Source organism: Carassius gibelio, chromosome B24 (genome assembly GCF_023724105.1).
Source record: "Carassius gibelio isolate Cgi1373 ecotype wild population from Czech Republic chromosome B24, carGib1.2-hapl.c, whole genome shotgun sequence".
Taxonomy (NCBI): Eukaryota; Metazoa; Chordata; class Actinopteri; order Cypriniformes; family Cyprinidae; genus Carassius; species Carassius gibelio.
In genome coordinates, this window is record NC_068419.1 from 2,595,197 (window position 1) to 2,608,610 (window position 13,414).

Consider the following 13,414-nt stretch of genomic DNA (forward strand, 5'->3'; position numbering starts at 1 on the left):
AGGCTGCACTGGTTGCTGTTTTACCAGGCGATTATGAATGGAGACTGAAGCTTTAAGCTTCAACTAAAGAACAATTTGCTCTGAAACCCCTAATTTTACAGTGACTTTGCAAAAAAAAAAAAAAAACATTCTAAATATTTTCACGGATTTTTTAGATAATGATAATTAAACTATATTAAGCTAAGTGTATTTTTTGTCCTGGTCCCTTGGCTGATTTAGGAGGGTCACGTCCAGTAGGTGGCACAAAGTCCAAGTCTTAATGAGTGATTCACTGAATCATTTATTCAAATGATTCATTCAAAACGCTTGATTCATTTAGAAATGAATAGATCATTGATTGATTGACTCACGTGATTCGTTCTAAAACAGATTAATTTATGAACAAAACACTGCAGTGTTTCTCAAAGATGCAAAGATGTTCTGCTTTGGCTTTATTTGAAACTATTTTCATTGGTGAAACAGAAAAAATAGAGACTATTGTATCTGAAATGAAACTTGTTTGTTGAACAGTTGTATAAAATTTATATCGCATTTGCGATCATGCTCATACGCTGATATTCAGGAAAACAGCATTCTTGTTTGTATGATATTGATACTATAAAAAAAACATACAGGGATATTTTTGCTTGCATAACTTACTTTGCTTTCATATAATAGTATTCTTAATATGCTTCATCACATAGTGAATGCTTTGGACTCTCAAGATGTGTTTTTCTGTGCAAAGTTGATGTATTTCCTCAGCTACAGGCATGATGAAGCTGATTTCGTGCTCTTTTGGAAGGCCAAACAAAGTAGTTTCAGTTTCACAGTGAAACACACAGCATCTATATGTCATGGCGGTGCGGCAACAACAATACTATAACGAGAATAAATGGTATGCCTTCTTTCTTTGCATGAATATCTGGGCAGCCTTTTGCAAATCTTCCCACATAGTGATGTAGAGATGTGTTAGAATGTTAGAACGAGTCGGGGGGGGTAGAATATCTCTTTGGATTTGAGACTTTGCAACTTTACAGATCTTCTTTATGCACCAAGAGCTTGTAACACTCCAAAGAGAAAGCAACAATTTAAAATCGCATCATATGACCCCGTTAAGTTTTATACTTATACAAAAATTTGTTTTAATTCCATTGTCATATTTTTCGAAATGTACCAGCAATTTAAATGAAAATCATTTCAAATACAATTCTTAACCAATTTGTTCCATTTGTTTCTGAAAAGAGTCTTAAATGTTACTTGACGACAAAAACTGCAACAGTGTTGCTATGTGGTTGTTAGAATGTTGTTAAATGGTTGCTAGGATGTTTGTTTACAGCCTCTTGTGAAAATGCTGCAGAGAGACACACACTAAACTACAGGCGAGTAATTGGATTAAATCAACAACAACCAAAAATGATATCAACATTTGGATTCCTCATATTTCCTGACTCAATCCTGATTCCACCCCCTCTCACAAACCCTCTTTCATTTCTTATTTTTGGTTCAAACGTGTGAATCACATGTCGGGTCTGGCTGACATTTACTGCACGTAAGAAATGAAACATGTTTGTTGATTTTAGCTGTTAGTCTGAACACAAGTTCTCATGGGACCCAACTGATTTGATAAAGACTGAGCGATTGTTCCGTTTATCCAATTCAAATCATTTATTCCCATCCACACATGCACAAACAACAGCCAAACATGCGTTTCATTCATCTTCAGACTAATGTTTATAAACACTCCCGCTTTATCAAAACTGTGCACCAACTAAACAGTTTTATTAGCTTTCTGTTAGGAAGACAGATCAGATAAAACACAGACAGAGTGAAAAGAAGGACAAACTTCAGAGGGAAGAGAGTGAGGATGAGTTTGGGAGCGACACCCCACATCTAAATACATAATGAGCCTTAATGACCGCCGTTTCACCATGTTACCAACAGCAACCACTGCTGCAAAGAAAAAATGTCCAGCCTTTTGCCTTTCGAGTGTGTGTGCGTGTGTGTGCCTTTGAAGAAAACAGCACAAAGCACAAACAAAAGAGAAGACACTCGCTAAACTTCACCGTTTCTTCTAGATTTTTCTTTCTGCTCCTATCAGCGATGCTCGTCTTCTGTGCATTTGTAGTTTTTGTGAATGTTCTCTAAGTGTTTGTGCTCTTAATGAAGGCGTGTGATGATCTTGAGTTCAGTTCAATGTTTAAAGACCGACTGACAGAGAGAGTCTGTGCCTATTCAGCACTGCCATCTAGAGCTCCGCTTACACAACTACACACACACACACACACACACACACACACACACACACACACTCAGTGACCTCTGAAAATCCTGCACTAAATGTACTGAGAAAATTACTCTCATAAAACTGATTCCACAAACATTACCCTGGAAAAAAAAATTTTTTAAATCTCTGAATTAAACCAATATTATCATTAAAAATGAATTTCACGATAAGATTAATTAGGCTTATTTTAAGAATGTTTTATTTGTGTATGATGAACCTGTTAAAAGACAATCTCATGAAACCTGATAAAAACATGTCCATGTCTTATTTCTCCCCCAAAATAAATATATAAATATAAATATATGTGTGAGTGTGAGAGAGAGATTTTTAGGGCACTTATAATAAAAAATTTTTTTACAAATTATTTATTTAGTATGGTAGTATTTATAAGTTGTACTCTTGTAACTTTATGCTGATTTCATAAAAAAAAAAAAAATTAAAAAAAATCTAATTTTACCATAAGTTTTCAAGAAGAATTTAATTAGACTAAAACAGAATAAAGGAAGTTCCAAAAACAGTTTTATTAACTGAAATAAAGGTAAAATATGAAATGAAAGATTTTTTTTGTTTTTCGTCTAACAATTAGAAATGTTGTCTCAGCAACTAACTAAAATTAAATGAGTTCAAGTTGAAAAAGTAAAATTTCTCAATTGAAATAAAAAGAAAAGCTAAACAGAAAAAAGGACAAAAACTACAAAATTACTTTAAAAAATATTAATACTTTTTAAAATAAAACTAAAATAACACTACCTTTATGCAAAACAAAAAAAGTACAAATATGTATTCAAATATTATTATTGTAATTATGGGGTGAAATATGACTTGGACATGTAGTATTTGTAAAAAAACAAATTCATTTTAATCCAACCCGGATGCATGAGAACTGTAAAGTATCATTGCCGAATTTTATCACAGTCATGAATCACCATTAAACATAACAATTATCATGATTTTCTTAGCTCTATTTCCCATGCAAACACAACTTTGAAATACGTACTATATGCATGTGCTCTAGAAATGTATAATTCAGAAACAAGTCCAGCCTTACTGCATCACTGTCCGTGCATTAAATAAAACATCTTATTAATATATGACAAATACCTGCCATGAATATCATAATGAATTATTCAAACATCCTCTGCTGTCATTTATCTCCACATACAGATGGAGCAGAACAAGTTCACTAAGACTGTGTACAATCATCTAGCAGGCCATTCACACTAATGCACACAAACCGCTTTTCCCAGCATTTTCTCCAACAAATCTCTGACTTTAAGCCGGCTGTTGTTGGCCGACAGCCAAAGCGCTGTTTATTTCTACAAATACTGTAACAACTAAGCTGCCTGAAAATAAAGTGTTCTGCAACCCTGGAACCGTTTCTGAATGCGTCAGCGAAGTGAAAACTATTAAACCATACAGTACAGGAAAAACAAAATAATCTTCTTACTGTACAATGGAACTCCTGCGCTGAAACTGAATGATTCAGGAGGACAAGGGCTTAGAAAACACACGAGTAGTGGACTACTCATTCAACTTCTCAATCAATCCAACCGTCTCTTTTCTAAAGTGCTTTTCTAATAAATTGACCGTTTGCAACAACACAGTACATTTCGACTTGATATTGCCTGCTGTGAGCAACATTTCTGTTTTTATACACAGCCTGTACATCACCATTTGTGTGACGACTGTGATGCTCTTGTGCAAAAGCTTATAATTATCTGTTATCTATCACTTACCGTATAGAAAGGCTGCATTCAATATATCGCAAAAAAATGAGTCTAGTCCCTTAACCAGCTTAGTTATACAATATTAAGGAACACATTTAAGCACACACAGGCGTCTTACCCCTAAACACAGACGACTCATGAGGTCCAGAGAAGAGCCCATCCTGGCAGTGAAACCCTCACACACACACTCTTTCTGAAGACATGTCAGGTTGCATTCGGACACCTGAGCCTCTATTACACGCCGCAGACAGGTAATGAGGGCTCGTTTTTCATGCTATTATACACACTACATTAAATATTCATACAAAACCCTCCGTGTGCATTTTGAAACACAACTTTAGGGAATTACTTCGGCCAAAAATTTTCCTTCATGTATTTAATTTAAGCTTCGTCTGCTCACGAAAGCTGTGTTTATTTGATTAAAACCGCAGTAAAAACTGTAAAAATGTGAAATATTATTACCTTTTGAAAGAATGGTTTTCTCTTTGAATATATTGTAAACTGTAATTTATTTCTGTGATGCACAGTTGTATTTTCAGCATCATAACTCCAGTCTTCAGAGTCACATGATCTTCAGAAATCATGAAAATATGAGGATATGCTGTTCAAATATTTATTATTGGTACTCAATTATTAAAAATGATTGTTGTTATTATTATTATCAATGCTGAAAATATTTATATATTTGTGGTAAACAAGCTATTTTTTTGTCTTTGATGAACAAAGTTCAAAAGAACAGCATTTATTTTATACAGAAATATTTTGCCAATGTCTTTACTGTCACTTTTGATGCATTTAATGTGTTCTTGACAAATAAAAGTATTAATTTCTCGTTTTTTACTTATGCTAAACTTACAAAGTAGTGTTTCCACACAGTTTCCACAAAAATGTTAGACAGCAAAAAAAAAAACTTTTTCTTAACACTGACTGATATTAATCAGGAATGTCTCTTAAGCTGCAAATCAGCATATTTTAAATTTATGCATTTTAGCATATTAGAATGATTTCTGAAGGATCATGTGACACTAAAGACTGGAGTAATGAAATAAGAAATGTATCACAGAAATAAATTACATTTTAAACTATGATAAAAAAAGAAAACAGTCAAACAGTTAAAACTGGAATAATGGTTTAGTTTATTTTTTAGATCAAATAAATGCACCCATGGTGAGCAAAAATGACTTAGTCCAAATCTAAAATTGTATGCGCAAATTTGTAATTCTTGCACCAGTTTGCATAAAATGACTTCTGAGCACTTAAATACATAGAGTTTGAGTAACAACATGAGGTTGAGTAAATAAAGACCACATGTTTATTTCTGGGTGAGCTGTCCCTTCAAAGAAACTAAGTTTCTACTCACAAACTTCCTCTTCAGTTTGACTTTGGGATCGGCGAAGCTCCGCCCCTCCGGCTGTGCGGCTTCAAACTCCGCCTCTCCCAGGTGATCATCGGCCGAGATGCTTTTCCTCAGATACGCTGCCCGCCGCCGGAAATGTGAGAAGGGCGACTGAGAGCGCAGCCGCGGGTCAACAACCTCATTTTCATCCTCCAGCCGCCACATCTCGCCTGAGGACAGACAGATCACACATCACTGACACATCACACACGCCGTATTTAACCTTATTTCGCCGCTGGATATTCCCAGGCAGCCAGCTAGATCTGTGGCTCTCAGATGAGGATGTTAGGGAGCTGTCAGGCCGCTGGAACAGAGTTACTCGTGTTTATTAGACTTGAGTCAGTCAAATCTGGGTCAGAGTTTCGAACAGATATTACGGCCCTCATTTGGCATGATCCCAACATAATGAGCACGTCAAACACGCTGAGGGAGACAGCTGGGATTCGATGTGTGTGTGTGTGTGTGTTGAAACGGCAGCATGCTCCTCTGTTGGCGATTATGGTTGCTAAGCAACTAGAATGGGGAGGAAGCCAAAGACTTTAGTTTTAACATTTGAGAGACAGTGAAAAAATCCTTCACAGAAGCTTTACACAAGAGCAGCTCAGCTGTGAGAATCGAGGAGAAAAGCGCAAGAACGAGAGAGGGGGGATTTGGCCAAGTGCAGCGGGCTGAAGTAAATATGGAGTACGCGCAGACGCCCTAAACAATCACACATGGAGTAAAGCTCACACATGTTGTGAATGGAATGTGCCGCGTGGACGCTTCCCGTTCCAGACCTCGTCCATTCACAACTACACTGCCAATTCTATCAGTTCAGCCTCTCGCTCGCTCGCTCGCTGATGTTTTAATCACATTTTTATTTTTGCTCAATAGAGCAACTGATGGATAGTTGTGCATTTAAATGCTGAAGCCATTCAGACTGAAAGAGAAGAGGATGGAGCTTACAAAACATATTGCATTCTAAAATCAAAAGAAAAAACAAAAGAATTATGTTTTGCATGAAGAAAATGCAGCCGTTTTTGGAACGATAAGAATTTCTGCGTTGACGTTTTCATGACAATTTTAGCTACTAATTCTTATCACTGTAAAACAAAAAAATTATAGAATTGACAGTGTTTCTATTGTTAACTAAAACTAAAAAAAAATGTTTGCTATTAATTGTACTTTTATTTTGCCAACTAACTAAAGTTAAAGTACTAAAATTGCTACTAATGCAAAAAGTGAAATAAAAATATATTAAAGCAAATATATATTTATTTAAAAAATCTAATAAGAATTACAAAAGCACATACAATTATTAAAGCATTAAAAATATATGAATAAAAGCCAATTCAACATTTCAAAATCAAAAGCATCCTACAATCAAAAGAAAGAAATCTCAAAAAAGATTTTAATTATGATATATTGACATCTTCACGACATTTTAGCTACAAATTCACATTTCTGTAATGCAAAACATATGAATATTATAGTATATTAAATATTATTGTAATGTGAAAATTTTAATTCTACATTATTTATTTAATATAGTAGTATTTGATTTACTAACTTTAATAATGATTTAATTAGCCAAATCAAGATATTACAGTAACTGTTATGAATGTAAAATGGGAATCAACATTAAGAATAAATGTAATTATTTTATAGACTTTTAACATAAAAACAGAATGATTAATTTATAATGTACATTTTTTTTAAGAACTTACAAAAATAGGTACTGGACTCCTTTTTGAGGGTAATTAAAACATTGAAAACAAAATTTAAATGTACTTAATTCAGAAGAAATGATTCGGTGAAATGTGAGCTTTCCATGAGATTCACCCAAGAACAGAGCTTTACTAAAACCAAGAGCAGAGTTCAGAAAAATATGTTTTGCCATCACGGCTGTGCAGTTGAAATAAACACACACACACACACACACACACATAGTACCTGCAGGAGGCAGGGTACACGCCTCAAGACCACCAGGGCTGGAGGGAACACGCGGACGCCGCTGACGTTCACAAATGTTCTCCGACTGCTGCACACGGACGGAGGCTGGGGACTGAGGGATGCTGGGTAATGTCCTGGATTTGGCCAAGAGAGGCCTCTGTAGCCGTCGCTCCAAAGACCTGGAGCACGAACAATCAGAACCAATAATACATCAATATTCAATCACAGTCCCATTCATTAAAATGCATGCATAAATAAACTCAATAATAAAATAAACAACACTTTACATTGTATGCATGTGTGTGGCTGTGTATTTGAACACTTGAGATTATTCATTCATTTGTTACTTATTTATTGTTATGGTTTAATAATTAGTGCCACTATACTTAATGCATGGAATAAAGTAGTTTTAATGTGTCTCAAGACAATGTGTTTCATGCATGCATGAACATGTTTATATTGGTCTCTCTGTAAGGTTACAATAATGTTAAAAACATTATTTTTCAAGCTTGCAAAATGAAGAGTAACAGCATGTAGAGATTTGGCTACATTCACGTGTGAGTGTCTGGCAACGACGGAGCAGCGAATTCAACTGCACGAGGAAATTCTACAGCACAATGTGATGCCGTCTGTCTCTGATCTCAACAGGCGTCAGGTTATGCAACACGATTTCCATCCAAAACACTGGAGTAAATCAAAGCTACAGCGCAAACAGAAGATGTTCTGCATTTTATAAAGTCCAGATACAATAATCTCACTACAAAACATCCCAAAAACGACGAAAAGCCACAGGCAGCGCAGATGTGAAGAGCAGCTGCAGAGAGTTTGATCGAGGTCTGTGCCAATATATATACTTCACTATTGATCAAATATTAGAGGTTTTCCCATCATTAGACAAGCTTAGTTAAACTATTCATTTAATAAATAATGCACTTGGTATGCAAAACTGACAAATGTTACAAATTATGACATTAAAGAGCATCTACATTTTATTACGGACTTGAATTAAATTTGAAGTAGTAAAGAAAATGTGATTTAATTAATATTCACTAATGAGTTTAATAAAGAAAGTTTAATACTAGAGCAGGTTTTTTTTTTTTTTTTTTTAAATGTTCCCAATCTTTTTGTGATTCATTGGTGTATGTAATTCCAAATTAAACTAGAAAAAAAATGTTGGTCTTTGTAATCTTTTGTCAAAATGTAATAACTTGCTCTGAAATAGTTTCTCGCTTTGGTTGACATCAGTGTTTTTCCTAATTCTGGCTTGAGTTTTTAGGATCCCAGCATCAAATCACCGGAGAAAAACAAATCCTGACCTACATTTGTTTCTCATTTTATACCATGTTTCACTTGTTACATGTTCTTACATGACTTTAAAATGACAGAACTGCAGATTTGTTACTGTCAAGTAAAACTTAAAGCTAAAAATATATTTTTAATTGAAATAAAGCAAAAAAAATAAATATTAGATTAAAAATGTAAACTTAAACATTTTTAAAAATTGGCTGATTTTTACACACTATTCTTATTAATAGAATTTAATGCAAAAAACACTGCAGTAATGTGAGAACTTATATATTATTTAAATTGTACAGTAATGTTTTATTTGGCAGAATTTTTCAAATGTTTTCAAATTAAAGAAAGATGAACTTAAATATTACTTTGGTCAAAACTGAAATAAAAAGTTGAAGTCCTGAAATTTCTAAAACTAAAGCTTGAATAAATTTAAATTAAATCAAAATATTTTTTTTTATATATAATTAATAATAATGACAAAGGCACACACAAAATAACAAAAAATATAATAAATATAAAATATAAATAAAAGCAAATATAAAAATAAAATCTCTAATCCAATTAGGAACAACATGAGGATGAGTAAATTATTTCATAATGTTCATCACTCTACATCATCTACGTCTCCGATATTTCTCCTGAAAAAAAGGCTCCAATAATCTCATGCTTAAACTTGCCAAGACAGTAAAGTATGTGATCAAAAATAAAAGATTTCGATATGATATGAGCTGCTCCACATTCATTCAGATTTACAGCTCTATAATGTATCATAAAAACCGTAAAAGACAAAGACACCAGACTACATTCACAGATCTGATCTATTTACACCTTTTCAAAGGTTGAGGACAACAACATTCAAATGAGTCAGTCCTATCCCGGCCAATCAGTTCCCTGTCTGTTCCCTCCATCTAAATTCTCTCCTTTCATTGGCTGCCCATTTCTCTCATCCCACCCTGTTCTGTCCGCACACTGACCAGATGATTTCTGCCCCATCCAGGTGAACTGACCGCACTTTAACCGTCTAGGACACACTACACACACATCAAACACTGTTAGCCAAAAGAAAGACGTCTCCAAGTGTCCTTGAAGTCTTGTATTTATGACTGATTCTTGAATGTGCTTGTCTTGTTTTAAGGTAATGCCACATGAGACATGTTATATGTCAGCATAGCACTATAGTATTTACCAACCACACCTGTCATCTTCAATATAAAGGTCTGAAATCTCATGCAGCAGGACACATATGCATCCATGCACACACAGAACACACACTCTCAAACCGCGCTGTGATTTGGGAGTACCTGGCCTCGGCTACCGTGCAGCAGTAACTGCCACTGCGACGGCCGTCCCTCCGAGCCATGAGCTCATCCCTGGACCGCCGGCGGTTAAAGTAATCCGTAAGTTTCCCAAAACTTGCCATTCTGTCCCTCCCGTGCGTGCCTGTGTGCGTCCGCGTTCTGCTGTTATTCCACGAGCGGCTGTGTCATATTCCTTCTCTCACATCCCCACAGAAACAGCAGTGAGCGCGGAGCAGCAGCAGTTGTTCGCGAGAGAGATGCAATGAGACGGACGCGAGCGAGTTTAGTGTTTTCTTTCAGCATTCTCCCTCCGGAGCATCATCAGTGCTGCGGCAACAACATCAGCATCCTGCATCTCTCGCTCTCACTCAGCCTCTCTCTGGCTCGCTCTCTTTCTCTCTCTCTCTCTGTTTCATAAATGCGTGCCGAACGCTCTGAAAGAACTAATATAATCTAGAGCAGAGGAGGAGCAAAAAATGAATGAGTAAAGATGAAAAATATCAATCAGAGAAAGGCAGTAACGCTGCTGGAACGAGTGGCTTTTGCCAACTGTTCTGCATTCAGAACGACACATCTCTGTTTGTGTGTGTGTGTGTGTGTGTGTATCCTGCTTTGATAAAGACGGCAGCCTGGGCTGCACTTCAGAGAGTGGAGTTCATAAAATCAATACTGGCTGAGGACAGGAGAGCATTGCTTGTCATTTTGTGCTCCAGTTCATCTATTGCATCCTTTTTTTCTTTAACTTCTTGGCTGGATATTGAAAGTAAATGAAAATGCAAAAAAACAGGTAAAAGATTGCATTATCAGCTGGCCCATTTTTGCCTGCTGCAAGCAAAACTGAGTGCATATATATTGCACACTGATGGCAGATTTACAGGGCTGTGTCCGCCGCTCTCACTGAGAATAAATTGTGTTCAAGCGTGCAACTGTGTCCAGAATATTTTCCTCTCCGCAGCATCTCGCTTCTGCTGCTGTCTGCGGTTTTGCTCTCCTGATAGAAGCTGAATATGGTGGGGATGGATGTAACAGAATGTACTATATATGCAGGTCATGCTAATTGAAAGAGTGAAATCAAGCAAACTAATTAAAGAAAACGCAATGAAACGCATCAAAGCAAAGCGCAATCATTATGGATTCATTTAAGCCAGGTCTGCGTGACTGCATTGCAAGACTCTTGCTTACTGACAGTATGAAGGTTTTCATTTCCAATGCAGTTTCAATCATTTTAATAGACAGATCCCCCCAAAATTACAAAGAAATCCAAACATACAGTATTACTAAATTAAATTAATTTAATTTCTTTTAAATTGCATGAAGATTAGTGAAAAGTGAAAAGGGGTGATGAAAAATCATATATACACTAGCATTTATAAAATTAATACTTTGAGCGAGGAGGATGCATTAAATTGACCAAAAGCAAAAGGTAATACATTTAAGATATTTCTATTTCATATTTTCAAGTGCTGTTCTTTTGAAATCCTGAAAAACGTTTTATGGTTTCTTCGAAAATATTCACCAATGTTAAAATGTTACACTTTTATTTCAAATTAATGTATTAATCAAAAAATCCTGAAAAAAACATTTCCACAAAATTATGAAGCAGCACAACTGTTTTCAATTTCTGATAATAATCAGAAATGTTTGTTGAGTAATAAATCAGTATATCAGAATGATTTCTGAAGATCCTGTGACACTGAAGACTGGAGTTATTATGCTGAAAATTCTGCTTAGGATCTCAAGAATAAAATACATTTTACAATATATTCACATAAAAAAACATACATTTTAAATTGTAAAAATATATCATAAAATTACAGTTTTTACTGAATTTTTAAACAAATAAACCCAGCCTTGGTGAGCAGAAGAGTCTCACTGCCCTCAAACAGTAGTATACATGGCATTAACAATACAGCATGAAATAGCTTGAAATGCATCAGGTTATATGAATTTGTAAACTAGGAATTAGGTGGATATTTGCATTAAAAGCATCACGCGAGTTCATGAGCGCACAAAATAGAAATGTGTGAACATCACAGACAATGGCTCGGAGCATGTGTCAGATATCTCGCTTTAAAAAACCCATGCTGGTAACAACAATAGAGATGATGATGGTGATATCTGCTGCCTTTGGGAGAAACATCAAAAATAGCACACGTGTCACGACCAGACTGCTGCGATCAATACAGCTTCATAACACAGCTGTTATTTGTGTTTGTTAGCGTGCTAACCTGACTCTCCACTATCAAACATCCAAGCCTGTGCAAAAGGAAAATGATATTTCATATGATATTATGCTTGTCTAAGCATCACGGCGAGCACTTGACCAATTGCATGAGTTTGGGAAGGGACTAAACAAGCCACTGTTTTCACTGCAATTAAAAAAAAAAGCATGACATCACTGGCCATTGAAATTAATAAATATGTGGAGGAATAACTGTAACAAAAAACCTTTCAATATTAGTGCATGACCTCCATATAAGCATTTTGACTGATGACTTCAATGACTGCATATTTATTCTCTGCATACAGAACATGTTCACACATGTTCTGCCCCTTACTGAGCACACCATTAATATTATATACTACAAAAACAGTCATAACACTATTGTATTATGCTGTTTCAAAGAGACAGACGAAGAAGGAACATTGCCCTCTAGTGTCTTACACACACTGGACGAGCCAGTATGTTGTTTTTAAATCACGGATCATTGATGCTGGTGGTTTTGCTCTGCAGTGAATGGGTGCCGTCAGAATGAGAGTCCAAAAGCTGATAAAAAAAACACAATTAATTGATCTGTACCTATTTCTCACTATATTCAGAGAAGACAGCTTTTCACTTGAGAAAGCATTACTATAGAAGACTAGAGGTTTTTAGAGGTTTTAATGGTTTGTAGTTAAAATAGCTTGATGGATTTGTTTTTTTACAAACACACAGCTTTTGGATTCACAAGAAATTAATTTGTGGACTAGAGTGATGTGAATTACTTGTGGATTGTGACATTTTTTTCAGTTGTTTGGATTCTCCTTCTGACGGCACCCATTCACTGCAGAGCATCCATTGGTGAGCTAGTGATGCAATTATACATTTCTCCAAATCTGACGAAGAAACAAACTCTTGGGATGGCCTGAGAGTGAGTACATTTGAAACAAATGTTCATTTTCGAGTGAACAATTATTTGATATTGTATACTTAACACCTACACTGGACTACAAATGGGCTGCAGTGGGTGTGATGATGATGATGATGATGATGATGAATGAGTGGTAGGAGGAGCTAAAGCCAATATTGTCACCTTTAACCAGCTTCAACTCTCGAAACGCTGTGCCTCATCGAGTGACGCCAGAAGTGTTTCCCTTTATAGACATGATGGGTTATAAAATCCAACACTAATGAGATGACACTCAGTCTGGGACTGTGATGCCCAAAGGAAGTGCGTGCATCATTTCAGCAAAATGACATTAGCACTTCCTGTTGAACAGAATGATTTTCACCACGGTTCAT

At 35.7% G+C, this 13,414-nt stretch overlaps 1 protein-coding gene across 4 annotated transcripts in view; it reads right to left on the reverse strand.

Moving 5' to 3' along the window:
- Nucleotides 1-13,414, reverse strand: part of LOC128013529 (ankyrin repeat and fibronectin type-III domain-containing protein 1) — a 70,719-nt gene that overhangs the window by 53,107 nt on the left and 4,198 nt on the right. For 3 of the 4 annotated variants that reach the window (XM_052596619.1, XM_052596621.1, XM_052596620.1), the window contains 2 exons: nucleotides 7,319-7,497; nucleotides 5,351-5,556 (listed from right to left, as the gene is read on the reverse strand). In XM_052596619.1, the coding sequence (XP_052452579.1) occupies nucleotides 5,351-5,556; nucleotides 7,319-7,497 (385 nt within the window). Of the gene's footprint in view, nucleotides 1-5,350; nucleotides 5,557-7,318; nucleotides 7,498-9,915; nucleotides 10,476-13,414 lie in introns of those variants that run through there. The other variant, XM_052596618.1, reaches the window with a different exon arrangement.